This window comes from Rhipicephalus sanguineus, chromosome 3 (assembly GCF_013339695.2).
Source record: "Rhipicephalus sanguineus isolate Rsan-2018 chromosome 3, BIME_Rsan_1.4, whole genome shotgun sequence".
NCBI lineage: Eukaryota > Metazoa > Arthropoda > Arachnida > Ixodida > Ixodidae > Rhipicephalus > Rhipicephalus sanguineus.
In genome coordinates, this window is record NC_051178.1 from 33,522,665 (window position 1) to 33,543,671 (window position 21,007).

Below are 21,007 nucleotides of genomic sequence, written 5' to 3' on the forward strand. Positions count from 1 at the left end.
AGAAGTCCGGCTGGCCTAGTGGGCGGTGTCTTGCGTCGCTGACAGTCCCGGCAGGTCTTCACGTAACGAGTGACGTCGGCGGAAAGGCGCGGCCAGTAGTACTTCTCCTGTATTCTTGCTAGTGTGCGAGAAACACCCAGGTGTCCAGCCGTCGGGTCGTCGTGCAGAGCCTGGAGGACCTCTGGCCGCAATGTCGAGGGTACCACGAGAAGGCTATCGGCTCGAAGCGGTGAGAAGTTCTTCTTTAGGAGAACACCGTTGCGCAAGAAAAATGACGGCAGTCCCCGCGTGAATACCTTCGGAACAACGGTGGTCCTGCCCTCGAGGTATTCCACAAGGCCCCTGAGTTCTGGATCCGTTCGCTGTCGTTCGGCGAAGTCGTCGGCACTTATGATTCCCAAAAGGAGTCGTCCTCCTTGTCGTCCTGCGGCGGTGGGTCGACGGGGGCGCGAGACAGGCAGTCAGCGTCGGAGTGTTTCCTTCCGGACTTGTAAACGACGGTAATGTCGAATTCTTGAAGTCGTAGGCTCCACCGTGCGAGGCGACCTGAAGGGTCCTTCAAGTTAGCTAGCCAACACAATGCGTGGTGGTCGCTCACAACTTTGAAGCGCCTGCCGTAGAGGTAGGGGCGAAACTTGGATGCAGCCCAGATGATCGCTAGGCACTCCTTTTCTGTTGTGGAATAGTTCGTTTCTGCCTTTGATAGCGACCGGCTAGCATAACTGATGACCCTTTCCTGCCCGTCAGTCTTCTGCACAAGGACGGCGCCGAGTCCTACGCTGCTTGCGTCGGTGTGGATTTCCGTATCGGCGTATTCGTCGAAATGTGCTAGTATAGGAGGCATCTGAAGGCGTCGTTTCAGTTCTTCAAATGCTTCGATTTGCGCCGTTTCCCACTTGAATGACACGTCGGTCTTCGTGAGGTGAGTTAGCGGTTCGGCGATTCGTGAAAATTCCTTGACAAAGCGCCTGTAGTAGGCGCACAAGCCGAGGAAACGGCGCACGGCTTTCGTGTCGGTGGGGGCGGGAAGGCAGCGATGGCAGCTGTTTTCCGCGGGTCTGGGCGAACACCACCCTTGCTGATCACGTGACCCAAAAACAGCAGCTCCTCGTATGCAAAGCGGCACTTTTCAGGCTTCAAGGTGAGGCCAGACGTCTTGATTGCTTGTAGTACAGTGTCAAGGCGCCGGAGGTGTTCGTCGAAGCTTGAGGCAAACACAATGACGTCGTCCAAGTACACAAGGCAAGTCTGCCACTTCCGTCCAGCCAGCACGGTGTCCATAACGCGCTGGAACGTCGCAGGTGCCTAGCAAAGACCAAAGGGCATAACCTTGAACTCGAAGAGGCCGTCTGGTGTTATAAAGGCAGTCTTCTCTCGGTCTCTCTCGTCGACTTCGATTTGCCAATAGCCGGTCTTGAGGTCCATCGACGAAAAGTACCTCGCGTTGTAGAGTCGATCCAGGGTGTCGTCTATCCGTGGGAGAGGGCAACCGAAGACAGACTCTTCATAATCTACGTACCATATATATATATATATATATATATATATATATATATATATATATATATCATGTTCCTTCATGTCCGTGTTTTTTGCGCAAATTCGCCCGGCGCTGTGTTGTTCTACGGTGTCTATTGTAGTAAACACTATATACTGGTACAATCTGAAATAAATTTGGATGGCTTTCGTCATCACATCCTTTAGAAATAGAGGTTTTGTCTGCAGCTGAGGCATCGTAACATAAAGCTCCTTACAGATTCTGGGAATCATTGTTTGCAAAATAACTGCTCTGGTGTAACTGGCAGTGGCGTACCAACTTCTTCACAAGTGGGGGGGCTCTCCAACCACGCACACGCACACACACACACACACACACACACACACACACACATATATATATATATATATATATGCAGATGGCAGCAACATGATAAAAAAGGACAATACATTTTACAAGTCATGCCTCAGAACAAGCATGCACATCCGTATCATACAAGTAAGGAGTATTTTTTAGAGAAATTTTCGTTCGACGAGTTGGTGTACGTTCATGTTTGCATTTAAGCACGAAGGAGCACAATCACAAGAAGGGACACGGGGGGCGCTCTGTCCCATATCCTTTCTTGTGATTGTATTCCTTTGCGTCTTAAAAGCAAATATGAGCAGTATTTGCAGCCACGACTGTTTAAACATTAACTATTAAGAATTTTCAAAAAGTGATAAATACATGGAGAGAAGCGCAGGAAAAGACTAGCACGAGAGATCGGGCAACAAGTTCACTTGATCGTCCTCTCTTCTACTTGTCTTTTGATGCGCCGCTTTGCTAGAATTTATCCATGCACCAGCTAGCCCAGCAACGCATTTTAAAGTGACTGCAAGAATGATTACATATGAGCATATGTTACTTGTGTCGCTCTCAGTAGTACATTTCGTAGATAAAGTGGTGACATTTCTTTTCTATCAATAAGTTGTTACATTTAATTGCGTTTAGTAACAGAGGTAACAAAAACTGCAGCCTAGGTTTTCCTCAATTAGTACTGACATACTTTACTTGGCAGTCTAGAGGTTTGCCTCTACATTTTGTTTTGTTTGCTTTTAGTCCACCTAGTGATTCTGCCATGTTATAATTATTGTTAATATATTCAGTAATATTATCAACTAGCCCAACTTTGTATTTTCTGGAACATTATCAGTGTACATGGAATTAACCTAAATGGTGCAGGGTTTATTATAAAAAGGCAACTGAAAAAGGTATGTACGACGCATTTCATATTGCATAAACTATGCGGTTTTGAAACAGCGCCACTTGGTAATATTTTTATTGGTGGTTATTGCTCGAACGAGGAAGGCGAAATATTTATTTTGTAAAAACGAGCCTTGTGCAGAAGCGCGCCGACTGATGTAGGGCACACAAAATTATTTTGCGTAAAATACCAATTCTTTTACAGAGTTTACTCATCATACTCGTGATGTGTTTATCACATAGCATGCGTTCGTCAAGGCAGATTAATACCAGTTTGGGTGTGTTAACCCTTGTTACTAGCCCTGAACCTTAATTTCTAAAAAAAGATAAAGTCGCGCCATCTGCAGAGATTACAAATCTAGCTTTGCTATGAATGTTTAGGATATGCTAAATAGCGAGTGTAAAAGGAAAGGTCACAAAGAGCTTCCCTGTGAGGTACTGCATCTGAGAATTCACCTGCAAATATTACATTCTTAGTTCCACGTTGTAAATACGATGAGGTTCAAAAACTTGCTAGGCATCCAGTACCATAAAATTCCAACATTCTTAACAAAACGTTGTGGTTGACGAAGTGAACGGCTTTGGAGAAGTCTAAAAATAGGCCGTGTGCCACTTTGTGACATTTAGTTTTGTAATTACCCTCATGAGCAAGAAGAGCAAGCTTCGTCGATATGAATTTACGGAAAAAGTATTGAATGGGAACTAAAAGATTATAAAGATCAACGAATGGCACCTTCGGCGTCGTACTTTCACCTTTTATTTCTAAAAGCGGGGGCAAGGAGGGCAAGTGTGCCCTTACAACTCTTCCTCTCAGTAAACATGGCTATGCAAGCGTCAGAACCTCACACTTGCATCGACTAGGTCTGGACTGGCATAAAAACAAAGTTGTCCGTTTTTTTTTTCTGTCTCGTATAAGGCAATTGCTGTTTATGATCGGTTTAAGTCTTCTGCGTCATGCCCACAGCGCCTGTTCGTAACGCGATGCAACCAAAGGCGCTAAAACGTCCCATCTCTAAATGACTTATATTAGGTAGAAGATCAAGGTAATAAATTATTTCTAATACTGCCTTTCCTTGCCATTACTTCTTCGCTCTTGGTTATTCAACGTTGGTCGGCGCTAAAATAGCTTGCCTGTCACGCGACGCCACAAAACCGCGAAACTGGTGACGTCAGAATTACGAGTACGCACTAAACCGCGCATTAGTGTTTTATATTCATGATGAAACAAGCAATAAGCACGAAGACTGAGAAAGGACACAAGATGGAGCGCAGAAACAGAAATAATTGACAATTTTGTGACACAGAATTAATCGACAAGCACGGGAAGCGAACAACAAGAGAAATAATTGAAGCGTTTCGAATTGAGAAAGGAGGCGATAAGTGCGTCAGCCAGGCGTCTATTCTGCTAACAGATTCTGAATTTGCCTTCTTGGACGTGACATGACTCGATCATTTCTTTTCTTGTTTTTTTTTTTTTGGTGGTTAACACTTGCCTACCTGCTGTATGCCATTGGTTATCATAGCGGTATTTAGCTGATTCACGCTGTTTCTGATAATAAGAGGTTTGCGGTGACGTGCATTCATGTGATAAAAAAAGCATGGCTGATCTCTCCGTTATAGGAATCGGTGTAACACGAAAGTGAAACGTGTCTTCACGTTTATTGTAGTGCTTATTGTGTAGTGATATATGTGAGCTTGTACGATGTCTATTCGTGTTTGGCAGCTATAGCACCGTTTGACGTGGATGCACCCATGTTGACAGCATGTCTCTATCGCGAAGACTAACGCCCATGATCATGATTAAAGCGTTGTGGTAGCTGACGGTGTGAACATATATTTAGGCACAGCGAATCGTGAATCCCGCGTAAGATTGATATCAACAAGCTCATAATCAGCACTGGTACCCGGTATGCACTTCTTCAAAGAGAGAAACGGCACGGTGTGCGCTTTCTAGTAACGGGTAGCCGACGCCTGTGCTCATGCATACATAACACACACTGCGCTTCAGCAACACGGGAGGTAGAGGTTCGTAGCCTGAGCCGCAAACGCGTGCTTCCCGCTGGCCTGTCTCGAAGGCGCTGCTCTCGCTCCACCAAAGCACGACATTCGCCCGTCGAAATCACGTCCTTCCGGCAACGCATATTGCGGCAGTTTTGTTAGTCGCTGCTCTCGCAATTGAAGCAGTCGGCGGCGGAGAAATCCCGTTGGTGCACGTGGAAGCTGCACTACTCCGAAGAGCCGACGCACGCTAACACGAAGCCAAAGGCAAAGAACGTAACTGCGTCAAGGCTGCCTCGGCGACGCCAGCGCGGCCAGTCTACCTCTCTGGTATCGAGACGCTTTAACCATGGCCTCCGATATAGCGTCCAATCTGGGAGTAAGCGCTAGTAAGTGTCGATTGTGAAGCATTACTTCTTTTCACATCTCACAGACGGCGGCACTGCCCCGCTCCGCCCGCCGCGAAAGAGAATGTGTGAAAGATATAAGGCGCGTTCGCGCCGTGTCTAGCACCTCCCGGGTTAGCTTAATGGGTAGGGCATCGGGCGCTTGCCGTCGCGGCCGCAACGTCGTGGGCTCGATTCCCAGCGGGGTGTCTTTTTCTTGGTTTTTTCTTTCTCACCCGTTGGCGTCCATTTTATCAACGTCATATCCGTGACGGATGTACTTGGTGGACCCCGGCATAAAACACTTTCGTGTTAAAAAGGAAAAGAAGTGCTCCGTCTTGTCTCTTTTCTGAGTCTTCGTGCTTATTGCGCTTGTTTCATCATGAACCTTTACCAACATGCCCAACCGGCAGTCATCCTAAGTGTTCATATGCCGAGCAAAACTTGATTTATTTCGTCTTGTTCCGAACGAAAGAGAAGAGGGCATCGCGACGATAGTTTAGCACAGGCTACAGTCGTAGCAGGCGGCGAGAATGGATTTATTTGCGCAAAATAAATAATTGCAGGGCTTATATAATGGTGTTGAACCGTTCGTGCGCGTATACGACATCGTTCTGTAAACTCTTTTTGTTGAGGATGCGTTTTTTTTATCGCCCAAATCTAAGCTACTAAGGTTGTTGCAAGCTACGGTACGATCAGACAGGCGAATAATATTAATTCGGAAACACAGGCGGAATCTTTATCCACCGCCGCTCCGCGTCAGCTCTGCCCAAGTAACACTCGCACATCTGCGCACTCATCGACTCACTTCCGCCAAGGGGATATGGCAGGCAATGCTGTACGTTTTCGAAGAAAAAACAGATGCACTTCCTGCGAACTACAGTAACATTTATTGACTGAAATCTTCATAAATGCTGCTGGTTCCCGCCCTAGCTTGCGTCGGCGGTGATGCAAATTTGATTTCAGGTAGAACGGAATAAATAAAGGATGGAAGACTCTGACGCCTGAGAGCCCCTGCTCAGCTGTAGCCTCCTCCACAATGCAAGAGCGCAAGGTATCAAAGCGTTGCACAGAATCTACGGTCCGTCGTGGTGAGGCACGGAAGACGATCTTCACTGCAGAAGCTGGGGATACTTCTAAATCTCATAATCTAATTTTTTTTACAGTTGTGTCGAACGAAAACTTCGTCATAGTTGGTTTGCCACTGCGCTGCCGCCAGTGAACACTCACAAAAGTGGGGGGGGGGCTCAGCCCCCCCCCCCCGACTTCTGGGAGTGGGGGGCCAGCGCCCCCCTTGACCCTCCCCCCCCCCGGTAGATACGCCTATGGTAACTGGGGAACATCGTAGTTCCCCGCGCAAACACGCAATGAGATTAACGGTTGGTTCGTTGGTTTGTCGGGTTTAACGTCGAAAAGCTATTTAGGCCATTAGAGACACCATAGTGGAGGGCTCCGAGAAATTTCGACCTTCTGGGGTTCTTTAGCGAGCACTCAAGTCGAACAGTACATGGGCCTTTGCCTCCATGTAAATGCTGCCGTCGCGGCCGGGATCGAACCCGCGTCTACAGGGTCAGCAGTCGAGTACTGCGACCGCTGAGCCACACCGCGGCGGCCTTCGTAACTGGAAAGCGTTACTTGGCTGGGTTGGCGAAAACGGATGCCTGCCTCGCGTCCACAATATCCGTGTCCGGAAAGCACCTGACATCTCCCACCGAAGATGATCTGCTCCAGGCACCAGGAATGCCGCATCAACTTGCCGACACGGATTAGGAGAGGTGTATCCCCACCGCAAAAAGAGAAATCCCGGCTCCAAGAGACGCCATTGCTCGCCTTTGACTTCTATAGAGGTAGCGTCGCAGCAGCATGCATAGCTGCAGTGACTCTTATGTCGACCTTGTACGCCCAGCGTCGACATCGGCAGAAGACTGCTGAGCAAGCATTCCATTGACGACGAGGAATGAGGGGACGAGCGTGAATTGAAACGTTCATGCTCTAAATCCATGTCAACAAATGCGAGAACGGCTGGGAAAGGCAGACACCTGGAATGTGCTCGGCCAATTAACGTTGTATTTGGAATATCCGTACATGACTCTGCCGTACTTTGATGTGCTCAATGGAGTCATTGACGGAGCGGTTGGAAAGCTGCCTAACAACAATCCAGTCAAAAGAAACGTTTTCGTGGTCTCATCTCCTAAGAATGTGCTTAGATGCCCTGTAAATTTTTAGAGAACGCGTTTTTAACCACAGTGGTGTTAAATCATTTGAGTTGTGGAAGCTGTTATAACGAAGAATACGTTTCGTGTATACCACTTACAGGAGGTCGCAATTGAGTCTCCGACGGCGGCACCTCCTCATGCATTAGTGAAACAAGTGTGTTTACATTAGACACAACCAAATGAATCCAACAAGCAATCATGCCAAGTAAGGCATAGGGGAGCTAATTGTGGTCTTTAAATGTACGAGTAGCGTAGCAATTTTTACATAAATTGAAATGAATTAATGTGGACGAACAATTACCCTGTCCGTCAGCGGAATCCGAGCCCACAATCATCGAAATGCGCGTCCGATGCTCTACCAATTCAGCTATCACGGAAGGCTCTTCCCTGCCACTGTCGTTGGGTATTTCTGTGCGTCTAATCCCTGAGAATGTTAGCCAGCGCCACTCGCATCCAAGGTGGCGATTGAGGAGCACTCTTTTAACAGCTGAGCTGTTTAAGCTCGGAGTAAGGCGGGTGTCGTAGACAGAATACTCGGCGCGTCACAGAAAGCGAGTATGTGCCAAGCCACCGCCAGCATAACGTAGCCATGTATAGTATAATTTACCAAGAGAGTGGGAAAGGAAAGTGATGGTGAGGAGGAGTGATGTGAAGGTGATGACGAAGGAAAGCCGCAGGGGAGAGGGTGAAGCATGGCATAGCCTTGTATGGGACAGTTTAGCAAGTGTATGTGAAAGAGAGGTGAGGAGGAAAGGAAGGAGGAGGTGAAAGGGTAAACCATAGCATAGCTATGTACTTGTATAGCATAGCAAAGAGTGGGAAAGCGAAGTGAGGGGGAGAAACAATGATGTGGGGGAGAGAGGGCGACCTAGAAAGAGACAGAAAAAAATAAGGAAGAGGATGAAGGAAAAACTCAATCTGCGTTCGCAAGGTGGTGGCGCTCGCTTGCCAGCTTCACTTTGTTTATTCAGATTTTGTAGGCGTGGAACTGGCTGTAATTTTCGTTCGGTGGCACGTGATCATCGCCCAAGGCGGCAACTGACCAATAAACTCTTGCATACTAACCTAACGCATTAAGTCTGCCGGGGCGATGCCATCATACTGAATGGAGAAAAGAAGGGGGAATTGTTTCGAGGGGCTCGTTTCTCTGCTAGACACAACCGCATGAATCCACCAGACAATTATGCAAAGGAAAGCATAGGGGAATTAATCACTGTCTTTAACTATAGCGTAGTAATTCAACTGCATACATTTGTCGAGTTTTCTAGATGCTGAAATGGCTCCTGCCACAATTTTGAGATAGACTGGACGTTAACGTATGGTACCGTTCGGTCCCGAAACGCCCGGTTCATTGACTACACCTGTTGTGGAACCAGATTCTTCTCTCACCCCGGCTACTCCTATACATCACGTCGAGAAGACCGTAGACGTATGCAGTGGGCATTGTTCGCAACGAGCCGTTAATGTCGTCCGGGGTGTTCTCAGTGTGCCAAGACACAAGTAGAAGCCCCTTTTCCGGGTTTGTTTTCGAGAGCGCCGCCGTCGAAATTGTACTTACGGTAACGCTTCTCGAATGCCGAGCACGACTGCTACCTGGGGAATGCAGAAGTGGATAAGCAGTGGAACCTGTAATTCCCGGAAGGGACCTTCTATATTAGCTTAGGCGTATATTTTTTCCCACACAATAGGTATTCAAACGTTGACCACTTTCTTTGTTTCCTGCTGTCTTGCAGGTTAATGCTAGCTATCGTGCCATTTTTGTTTTTTTTTCTTTTTCTACTATCTTCTTTGCTACAACTTCTTGATTGCCACTTATAAGTGGCAATCAAGAATGTTGAGGGCTACGAGCGCTCATGTTGAGGGCTCGAGGCTACATGTTGAGGGCTACGAGCGCTCATGGGGAGGAGAGACAAGTCACTGCCATTTCTGCACAGGTGCCCCAAAAGTAAAACGGAGCACGCGAGCTGTGGCCAACCTGGGCAAAACTGTATGCAAGCGCGTTCTATCAGCAGATGCGCTGCACACAGCAAGAGTGTGTCGGCACATGCGGCTTACCCATCCCGGTGTTCTTATTCTCGCCGTATCGCTGGTTCGAGCGAAGCCGCACTGATATGCCATCACTGCTGGTCAGGGGCGAAAGTGGTGGCATTCTTGGCGAAGCAGAAAGCGCACGCCTCCAAAGGTTTCTTCACGACGTGGTGAAAACAAATGCATAAATCATTTAAAGCGTCCCTGTTGAGCAGTTATAGTAGCAGCGCGACTGCGCTCCAGCCGGAGATAAGGCGAGAATCAGAACATCGGAATGGGTCAGCCGGATGTGCCGACGCACTCTCGCTATTTGCAGCACATCTGCGATACAGCGCGCTGGCATGCTGTTTTGCCCAGTTTTGCCACAGCTCGCGTGCTCCGTTTTACTTTTGGAGCACCTGTGCGTCTGAGCCGCATGAAGTTGGCAAGCGAGCACGGGGGCATGACCTAAATGTTAAAATTAAATGGCATTGAAAGAGCTGTGTCATCGTACATGCAGGCAAGCTACTTGCTGTCAGTGATTGGCTTCACGAACGTGGTAGGCCGCGTGGCTATCGGCGCTGCGTCTGATCGGGTGCGAAAGTATCGCGTGTGGATCTTCATCGCCTGCATCATGGTCTGTGGCTTGTCCACCGTGCTCAGCGTGCTGTGCAGCTCCTACACCGAGCTGCAAGTCTACGCAGCAACTTATGGCGCCGCTGGAGGTAATTATTGTTCGTAGCAAACCGGGCAATCTCTGACACGCTGACACCAACCCAGGAGGCTTTATAACACTTAGCTCTGTCGTCGTCGTGGACATGGTGGGCCTGGACCGGCTGACCAATGCCTACGGACTGTGCCTGCTCTGCCTGGGCGTCGCAGCACTCATTGGTCCGCCGCTGAACGGTAGGCATCTTGCTCAATTTTATGCATTCGCGCGCACGACAATCTAAAAATTGTGAATTTGTTGTGTTTTCGTCGCACCCAATTAGACAATACATGAAATTGTGGTGGCATTTGGAGAAAAACGTGCACTTGGCAGAAACGGCAGTTTACATAATGAAGTTGACTTGCATTTTATCGTCTTGATTTGGCATTAATAATTATAATGATACCAAGACCTTAACAAAAATATTGTTAATGCTATGCAGGGTGTTTCACGTAACAAGAATCAAGAATCTAAAAAAAATTACAGCATATCCACGGGTGAATAATGAAGAGCCTGGGCGAAGCTCCTGAAGCAACCATGTGTACACCGTGAAATTTTCAGGGGTTTCGCCCAGCAGTAATCAAAACGATAGGCCGTTTTCATTATTGTTCCTTTTTCCGTTGTTCCTGCTTTTTGTTATTTTTCTATTTTTTTTAAATTTTTATATGTTTTATTTTTTGTATTTTTTATTTGTTTTATTTTTGTATTTTTATTTTTATTTTTTATTTTTATTTTGTTATTTTTTATTCATTTTTAATTTTTTTTCTATCGCTATGGGACAGCGCCATGTAGTATATCGTCACCCAACTGCAGTTTGCATGCATCTCTATAGGACAGAGCCATCTATTACACTGTTCGGGAGATACTGCCGCGGTTACGCCTGACGTGGGACAAGGTTAGGCTAAGAGGAGCTAAGCCCCTAAAATGTGGTTACCCGCAACTTAATGATACCAAAGACGTATACCTTGTCGTCATGTGGCGCTCGATAGGGCGTATCTTACATAGGATTTGATTAGTTAATTACCCTATTGGGAAACTCAGCACCACTGGACAGCGGCGTCCAGTGCTACGCCTGACAGTGGGCCCAGTGGCGCCCAGGCTGCTGGGGCGCAAGGCGGCTCTACAGCGTTAAAAGAGTGTTGTCTACCTGCCATGCATAAATATCTGAATAACGAAAGCTACATAGAGAGCATTAGTACAATAAAAAATACAAGAAACAATGACGAAAAAAGCGTCCTCCACCAGGATTCGAACTTGCCACCTTATGACCTGCAGTCGAGTACTCAACGCCTACGCTTTTTTTTCCTTCATTACCGGCTACTCTACCACTATGCAACGCTTACACATGCCGACTCTTGCCTACAAAACACGGAAATACCGTTTAGCTTCTTTACGCGGTCTGCCTTTCGAAATTAAGCTTGCGTCTTTAGTAGACACAAGCAAACAGCTGCCGGCAACGAGTGCGTGAGTGAGAACATTATACATCAAGGGGTGTGGTGGTAGGGGGGGTTCAGACTATGTATGCAGCCCAGCCGTGCCTCTCAATAATATCCTCAGCTCGTGCCAGGACCCGTGTCTGGACGTCTCGGTCTGTGCTGAAGAGAAGGGCCTCCCATTGCTCCTCGGTGTTGGGTGGTGAGACGAGATCGGTGGGCGGAAGATCCTCCGGGCAAGCCCTGAGGATGTGGTTGAGCGAGGCAATGTCTCCACATAAGCAGCAGCGTGAATCGATGACGCCCGAGTGGATGTAAGAGCACACATAGGGGCACGGAAAGGTGCGGGTCTGCAGTCGGCGCCGAGCGATCTGGGACCCCTTGAGAAGACTGTCGTTAGGGGGCGGGTGGGCGTACCGTTCAAGGTGATAATACTGGGCGATATCATGGTAGGTGATCAAGGGCTCTGGAACCAAGGCGTCCCACTTAAAGAGCCCACCGCTCGGTTGACGAATCCTCGAGCGTGTTGGTGAGCCGAATCGTTGCCGGGGTGACCCGAGTGGGCGGGGACCCAGACCAGTCCAATGTAGCGTGGTTGGTCCCGCAGAAGAGCGGGTGAAGGAGCCACAGGGTGATAGGCGAGACAAGGCCTCGGGCGAAGTTCGAGATGGCGGGCTCAGAATCGCTGAGAACTACGCTGGCTTCGTTAGACGAAGCAGCCGAGAGAATGGCCGCCTCCTCTGCCTCGACGGCGTAGGTTGTGCGCACGGTGCCGGCTATGACTGTCGACCTCGCGGGCACAGGCAAGGAGGCCGAGATGCACACGACGGCAAGGGCGTCGCCGGGTGAGTGTAATGAGCCGCGTACACGCAAGCAACGGCTGGGTGGTTGGCGTATTTTTTACGAAGCATGGCCACACGGGCTTGACGGTGGGCGTCATGGTGACGCACGAGCATGTTGGGTATTGGCTTGACGTAGAAGGCCGCCCGAACGGCGTGCGGTAGTGAGACCAAATCCGGTGGATGAGAGGAGGTACCGTAACCGATGGACGAGAGGATCCAGCGACCAGTCGGCGAACGACAAGGGCGTTGCACTTGAGCGGTACGGTAAGCTTCAAGCAACTCGTCGATGGTATTGTGTACCACCAGGCGGAGGAGGCGTTCAGTTGACGCGTTGGGGGGAAGACCTAGGGCATTCTTGTATGCCAGACGGACGAGCACGTCGATCTTGTCGCGTTCGAGAATGAGAAGGTCAGTGTAAGGCAGGCCGTATCATCATCATCATCAGCCTGTCTACGCCCACTGCAGGGCAAAGGCCTCTCCCATGTTCCGCCAATCAACCCGGTCCTGTGCTTTCTGTTGCCACGTTATACCTACAAACTTCTTAATCTCATCTACCCACCTAATTTTCTGTCTTCCCCTCACGCGTTTGCCCTCTCTTGGAATCCAGTCAGTTACCCTTAATGACCACCGGTTATCCTGCTGACGTGCTACGTGGCCGGCCCATATCCATTTCTTCTTAATTTCAACTATGATATCCTTAACCCCCGTTTGTCCCCTGACCCACTCTGCTCTCTTCCTGTCTCTTAAGGTTACACCTATCATTTCCCTTTCCATCGCTCGCTGCGTCGTCATCAATTTAAGTTGAACCCTCTTTGTAAGTCTCCAGGTTTCTGCTCCGTAGGTAAGTACCGGTAAGATGCAGCTGTTATATACAGGCCGTATATGCAGGCCGTATGTGGGGCGGTAACTGATGCCGGCAACGAATAACCTGCTGATAACGGCTTCCATTAAGAATTGATAAATGAACTCCGAAAAACCTTAAATAGAGCCAGGAGCACGTACAGTTTTCAGGCTGTTACTACCGAGTTTAATAGCCGTTTCTCGCTCTATCTACTGGTGGACATGTACAATGGTGTTCAATACGAGCTGAATCATAATGGCCGTGATTAAAGGGACCCCAAGCCTACGCTGTATCACCTGCAAACGTGAAATTGGTTTTGGAAGTACCAGTAGTCGAAAATGTATTCACGTCACTGATTGTTTTTTATGTCGGCGCCACATTGCAATCTTGGCGCCGCTTCGACCACGGGCGCCACGTTGCAACTCGTGTTGGGAGCGACTGTACAGATGTTTTATGTTGACTGTCATCTCGTTATGAATTTGCGCGTATTTGATCGAATACTGCTTAGTTTTTTCGCGAAAGCGACGATATGCCAATACATCTACCGTGTCAGTCTACTGATTGGCAGCTCTATCGATACCTACAACAAAAAAGCCTGTTGGCGAAAACCAAATACAATACGCTGAAAAAGTATGCCATCTTGTTCATTCACTAAGACGTGCCAATTGACGAGTATGTGTTCTCACATACGAGTCAGAGAAGTGCCGGTGAGTGCGGGCGGCCGTTTTCGGAGACTGTGCGCTGCTGAAAGCGCGTCGCATCCATTTTCACTCCTTGTGCAGGCACCGTACACAAGAAAAAAATTTGGGGCAGCTACGCGCTAGTGAGCAGAAGTTTGCAGGTATAACGGCAAGGTAAAGGTTTCCAGTAGATTAAGAAGTTTGCAGATTAGGAAGTTTGCAGCACAGAACCGGGTTGATTGACGGAACATGGGAGAGGCCTTTGCCCTGCAGTGGGCGTAGTCAGGCTGACGATGATGATGACGCACCAGTGCGCGAAGACTGAGGAAACAGCGTAGCTGGTGTCCATCCCCTCCTGCTCTCCTTCCTCCTCACCCTCACTTGCCTTTCTCACCCCTTGCTATACTATACATGGCTATGGTATGCCCGTCCCTCCTTTCCATTCTCCTCACCATCGCACCACTTCTCCTCACCCTTCTTTTGCCTTCGCCACCTCTTCCTTTCTCTCCTCACCGGCACGTCAATTCCCTTTTTCACCCCTTGCTATATGATATACTACGCAATACTATATGCCAAGCCTAACCATCGCCCCCCTCCATTCCCTCCTCCTCACGCTCACATCACCTCTCATCACCGTCCCTTCCCTTTTAAAACCCCGTGGTATACCATACAATGCATGGCTAAACTGTGCTAGCAGCTGCTTGGCACATACTTTTAAATGCGAATGCATTTCTTAGTCGTGCTATGTGAGCATCCGGCGTTGTCCGCGGCGCCCTCTCCCATAGCAACAGCTGCGGGCGCGCGCGCTTATCCTCGCCCCTAGCAACCGGAGCTTGTGGTGCGAGAGAGTGTAGGAGAGGGTAGGTGCAGTGCTTCGCCGCTTCTTCTCTCGCCGTCCGCTCTCTCTCCTCCCTGCACCCCACTCTCCCGTCCGCTCGCGCCTCACTCTCGACCGTTCGCTGGCTGGGCGCCTCTCAAGGCGATGGCAGAAGTCGGTGAAGGCGAATGTCTGACGGCAACGGTACCCTCTCTCGGCGCAAGAAATGCATTCGCATTTCCTCACGATTCCCTTCGGGGAGGTGGGGGCATTTTTTTCCACCTCTTGCTATGCTATACTTTACATGGTTATGCTATGTTTTACTCTCTCATCTCCTCCTTTCACTTCTCTGCACCTTATCATCAGCCCTTCTCACCCTCACTTACCTTTCCCATCCCCTTGCTGAACTATACGAGGGTGTACAATGCTTTACCCTCTACCCTCCTCTTTTTGTTCCTCCTCATCCTCACGTCACTCCTCCTCAACCTTATTTCTTTTCCATCTCTTTGATATACTATACAATGCATGGCTATGCTATGCTAGGAGCTTTTTGGCACATACCCGCTTTCTGTGGCGCATACCTGCCCAGCTTTGTGCTGACGATACCGTAGATATTCCCAAGCTTAAACAGCTCCTTTCTTAAAAATAGTTCATTCGGGTTAACCGATGTCAGAGATTTACGGTACAGGCATTCACCCTCGTCAGAATTGTGTATACTTGGGCCAGAAGTGCCGGTGGCATGTAGGCGGACTCAGCCGGCAAGCTAGGCCTAACCTTCGGCGGCAGTCGCGGTGGGTGGGTCCGATCTCAGCGCAGGCTGGCTGCGAAGTTTGCAGTTTCTATATTTTGGATGGATGGGAAAACTTTATTTGCGTATCCGGCGTGTTTGTGGACTGGGCTCGCGCCTTGGTGTCGGCTAGAAGGTGTTGTATCCTAGCGGCATCCTCGGCTCACTGGATTGGCCACAGCTGACCGTCCAAGCTGATCTGAGCAGCGTGGCCTGCCAACGCGCGCGGAGGCTGTCGGTGGAGGCCGCATTCTCATTACTAGGTAATAATTGCTGGCTTTCGCATAGGGTATGTTCTAAGGTTGTGCGTGCCTCAAAATGTTCGCATAGATTGGTCCTGTATATATCTGGATGTATAACGTGTAGTAGGGCTGGACTCTTATTTGACCTGGTTTGTAACTGTCGCCATTGGACAGACTGCGGCCTATTGAGTTTAAGGTGAGGTGGTGGGTAAACGCGCCTCTGCAGTTTATAATGTTGTGACGTGCCGTTGTCGCCGCCGCTTTCCATGGGTTCCGAGGCGGCGTAAGAAGGACGACCGAACAGAGTGGAGACAAGGAAGGGACTGCCAAACCTTTTATTCTTCGAAGCTGCCCGAGCGCACGCGACCTCGACGCCGATTTTCTTCGTTTTCTTCGCGCGAAGGCTCGAGACACACACCGAGCGTCCTCTGCTATCTCTCGTGACATGCAGGGGTTTAGAAACTACTCGTCCCGACGTAATACATAACGTAACACTAAAACAAAAGAGGGGTGAAACATAACTAAATTAACCCAAACAGTCCTATTTGTAACTATTTACAAAAGTCACGCAAAGCATTGTCTTTCCACCTTCACGCACGCATACACAAACACTGGCAATTCTTCACACTTCGCGGCACATATGTACACTAGTCTGAAGCATGAGGTTGCTCCATCGGAGCAATGGGGCTCAGATAGGGTCTTAATTTTTCTACATGCACAATGTCACTTCGTATGTTGTCTGCGAGTTCGATCTCTAAATTACAGGAGACATTCTAATTACAGCTTCTTCAAACAGTTGGCATGGACATAATAGGACTTTTTCAGACTTGAAGAGGTTACAAATACATCATCGTAGCCATTGATTATCTCACAAAGTTCGCTGAGGCAAAACCACTCAGGAACATAGAAGCTGCAGCCGTCCATAAGTTTGTTGAGCGACGGATCATCCTGAAGCACGGATGCCCAGCCACGATTAACATAGACCACGGTACTCAAATGAAGGCGCGCTCTACTGAAGCCTACTTCAAGCATCGGGGTATCAGACATGCTGCGACCACCGCATATCACCCCGCAGCAAACGGCTTGTGCCGTGTTGTTACAACATATGGAAGAATATCGGCAAGTTTTCTCCCCCGCCGGTAGTCATGGCAATCATCTGCTTGATTGTATTATTGGCCCTTTCGCAGAAGCCTTTTGCTGCGGGGCGATATGCGGTGGTGGCAGCATGTCTGATGCCCCGATGCTTGAAGTAGGCTTCAGTAGAGCGCGCCATCATTTGAGTACCGCGGTCTATGATAATCGCGGCTGGGCATCCGTGCTTGAAGATGATCCGTCGCTCAACAAACTTCTGGACGGTTGCAGCTTCTATGTTCCTGAGTGGTCTTGCCTCAACGAAATTTGTGAGGTAATCAATGGCAACGATGATGTATTTGCAACCTCTTGAAGTCCTAAAAGATCCTATTATGTCCATCTCAACTGCGTGGAAGGGGCTGTGGAAATATATTGGCTGTAGTAGACCGTAAGACACCGGTGCCGACATCTTCATCCTCTGGCAAAGGTCACAGTGACACACGTAGTGTCTGACATCCGCATAGAGCTTCGGCCAACAAGACTTGCACCTTAGGACATCGAATGAATGAATGAAAACTTTATTTGTCCCTGGTTAAAGGGAAGGGAGCAATTGCAGAGGATGTGGGGGGAGGAACCACTTGAAGTAGGCCTCCTCTACCCTCTCAGCCCACTCCAGCATGACCTCATGAATGCCGGGCCTCGAGCTGCGCAAGGTAGCTTCCCACCACTCCTCACTAGTAATTAAGCGTGTCAGCAAAGAGAGAAGAGGGTTCTTAAGGCAGCGCCACATGATGTGGTTTAAGTGTGCTGTAGAAGCGGCGTAGAATTTACGAGAGGGAGAAGGGTAACTGGAGGGATAAATGCGGTGTAGGAGGTAAGGGGAAGGAAAGGTGCGAGTCTGCACCTGTCGCCACAGAATTTCACACCAGCGCGGGGATTGGCAAAGGAGTGGCGGAAAAGTTAAAGACCCTAATCGGTATTCTGTGCAGATGTCATGGAATGAAATAAGCCGATCCCGCGCAGTAAACGGTGCCTCCTCCGTAGCGACTGGCGACACGTCGGATGCTTGTATATCCTCGGGCACCGGCATGATCCGCCTCGTTTCCAGCAACGCCCGAATGCGCGGGAATCCAGATTAGTGCTACAGTTTGATCGAGGGGATGGGCCAAAAGCAGGTAAAGGGCTGGCTTAGAAACCCTGACCGCTCTGAAATTATATAAGCCTGTTTTGGAGTCACTTAGGACAGCAGATGAATGAGGAATTGTGAGGGCTATGGCCGCCTCTTCCGCCTCCTCCGACGAAGAGGCAGTAATGGAGGCGGCCGCAGCGACCTGGCCGTCAGATCGGATGACTGATCTTGCATAATCATTCCTGTTCCCGTAATCGGCGGCATCAACGTAGAGCACATCATTTGAGGAGGAGACTTGGTTTTTGATAGCATTTGCGCGCTGCCTCCTGCACTGTTTGTAGTGGACAGGGTGCATGTTTTTGGGAAGCGGGGGAATGTAGAGGTTCTTGTGTATGTGGTGTGAAATGGTGTACTTAGCCTTGGTGATGGATGCTGGAGTGACAGAAAATGTTTGTAGAATGTGTCGGCCTGTCACGGTGTTAGAAAGTCTGTTATACTGCGATGCAAGATGGGCTTCTGTGAGTTCAGGAAGGGTGGTGAGGTGCCAGTACGCATAAGTCTTTCAGTGGAGGTCCGTATGGGTACCTCAAAGCGAATTTATACGTTTTGCGTTAAAGGGTGTCAATCTGATCGGATTCTGATTTAAGAAAATGTAGATAGGGTTTTCAAATGTGGTGTTACTGATAACGAAGACTTGGACCAAGCGGAGTTCAGCCTCCTTTAGTTCACCATGTTTATTAGAGACCCGACCTAGAAGGCGCAAGGTGTGATCTACGGTGGTATGAAGTGTTTTTAGTGTGTACGTGTTGCGCCGGTTGCTTTGTAGAGCATCGAATGTCCGTCTGATAGCCATGTGGCCACCGCATCGGCCTTCATGCATTTCCCGAAGTGCCTCAGCTTGCTGCTGGGAAGGAAGGCAGAGGAGAAATCTACTGCTGGCCAGGCCTTGGTCTCTTTATACAACACTCCATACTGAGTAACAAATTTCTTTTGGTCCCGTTTCTGTTGTTTCTTTGTGCCCAGCGCACCCCTATGTACATTCAGGACTTTAGCGCAAAAGGCTTCCTGGCGCTGTTCCTCGCCCATGTGATCACAGAATCGCACTGAGGGATATGATACTGCAAGAGTTTGGTCTGTCTCAGCTACAGTGAGAGGGTTCCTGGAAATACAATGTGGTGCGTTCTGCAGGATTCCTGATTTACGGATAACGTCAAAATCAAACTCCTGCAAAATCAGCGACCAACGAAGAAGACGTTGGTTTCCTTCCTTGTAGCGTATAAAACCCAACAAAGTGCGTGGTGGTCGCTGACAACTTGAAATTTTCGGCCTATCAGGTATGGTCGTAACTCTCTTGATGCCCATTTCACTGCGAGAGCTTCCAGTTCCGTCGAAGAATAACTCAGCTCTGTACCTTTGGGCGGCCTACTTAAGTATAGTACAGGACGGTAGCGGCGCTCTTCATCCTCCTGCAGCAGCAGACCTCCCAGACGAGCACAAGCGCACACTAACAGACGAGCACAGGCGCGCACTAACTGACATTACTGAGGGCGGATCCACACCTTTATACGTGAACAAGCTGCGCAGGCGCACCGTCACAACAACCAACAACCAAGCAAGGTGCGATAAAAAGAAAATTCAAACAAGGTATGAAAGAAATTGAATTTCAGCACTGTACAGCGCAATGAAAATGTCACACACTCCTAACCTGCTTTCCTGATAAAAAACGCTTCTAATGTTTCGCGAGCCGTTTTTTGACTACTTCTGCCTAGGATTTTTGCACATCAGAATCATGGTTCACAATGCGAGCACGCCATGCAATGGTCAACGAGGTGACTTCTCTTCTTATTAATCAGATTTCTTTCGTGTTCCCCGAGTCGGTCATTGAGGCAGCGCCCCGTCTGGCCGATGCAGACTTTGCTGCAGGGCAGGGAAATCTCGTACACCGCGTTGTTAGTGTGCGACTGTGCTCGTCTGTTCCTTGCTGTGTGTGCTGTCTAGTTGCGCTACTTACGATAGTTTCTTTGATGCATTAAGCCACGGATTTCCACTAGCAGTCACGCAATCCTGACGCTTTTCTGTCGTTGCTGCAGTGAGGGAGCAAGCTTGTCTCTTCGCAGGTTGGGTACACGACGTGAGCGGCTCGTATGCACCGGGCTTCATCCTGGCCGGTGTTTCCATGTACGCTGCTGGCGTAGTGCTTATCGCGGTGCCCTATCTTCAGAGCAAGAAGTCAAGGCGCCGCCTCTCGCACACCGCAACGGCCTGACTCTTGTCTCGCTATATGCAAGAACTTTGGATGAGTGCAGTGTAAAAAAAGAGCTTCATGTGATACTCTTGTGACTATAATACATTCGATAAGCTGCGAACGTCCCAAAATGTAACGCACCCCTGTGTCAGCGTGCGCTATGAATACTTCGTTAGGCAAACTTTAAAACCATGTGATCGCATTGACAAGTAAATTTCATTAAAATAGTTGCTATATTTGGGGTATTTTCGCCGTACCTTTAAGCTATTCCATGCGACGATGTCATCTCGACCTGTGAACAAATCGGTGACAAAATTTCTTTATTATGAACTCTTATTGCCAACATATTCAGAATTCTCCGCGCAAGTGATTTCAGCCTGCCTTCGTTCGCCAACGGGACGTGTACTTCCGTCGAAGAGGGCACAGTAAGGCGACGAAACGAGGCCACACGTTGATGGGAGACATTTTTCGCAGTGATGCTAAGCATGTGAACGATCGCTTAGCGCTTGCGCGGCTCCGCCTGGACAAGCGATTTGAACCGATGGTGGCTGCGATACCTTGTGTGCATTTCATTAAGATGAAGTAATTCTCAGTTTAATCATTTCGCGTGCGAAACCAGTATTTTCATACTTCTTAATAGACTCTCTCTCAATTTCTGCATTTTCGCGTTGTTTGGTTCTTGCGACAGTATTGTTACTAATAATACGCGGAAATATTCTTGTGTACCCTGCAATCTCTGCATTCCTCGGTTTCTTTCTTGCAGTTGTGGGATGTCGATTTGCAAAAAAGTGAAGCATGTGCCTATCTCTGAAGATATGCACATTAAGTCATTAATCAACCAACGCGTATAACAAACGAGTCCCA

General features: G+C 48.8%; 1 protein-coding gene across 1 annotated transcript in view; it reads left to right on the plus strand.

Annotated features, from left to right (window-relative positions):
- LOC119385373 (monocarboxylate transporter 13) overlaps nt 1–20,164 on the plus strand; it is a 77,393-nt gene extending 57,229 nt beyond the window's left edge. Inside the window, exons 7-9 of the mRNA XM_049413969.1 lie at nt 9,868–10,072; nt 10,128–10,253; nt 20,016–20,164. Of these exons, the coding sequence (XP_049269926.1) occupies nt 9,868–10,072; nt 10,128–10,253; nt 20,016–20,164 (480 nt within the window). The remainder of the gene's footprint in view (nt 1–9,867; nt 10,073–10,127; nt 10,254–20,015) is intronic.
- Nucleotides 20,165–21,007: the final 843 nt, after the last annotated feature.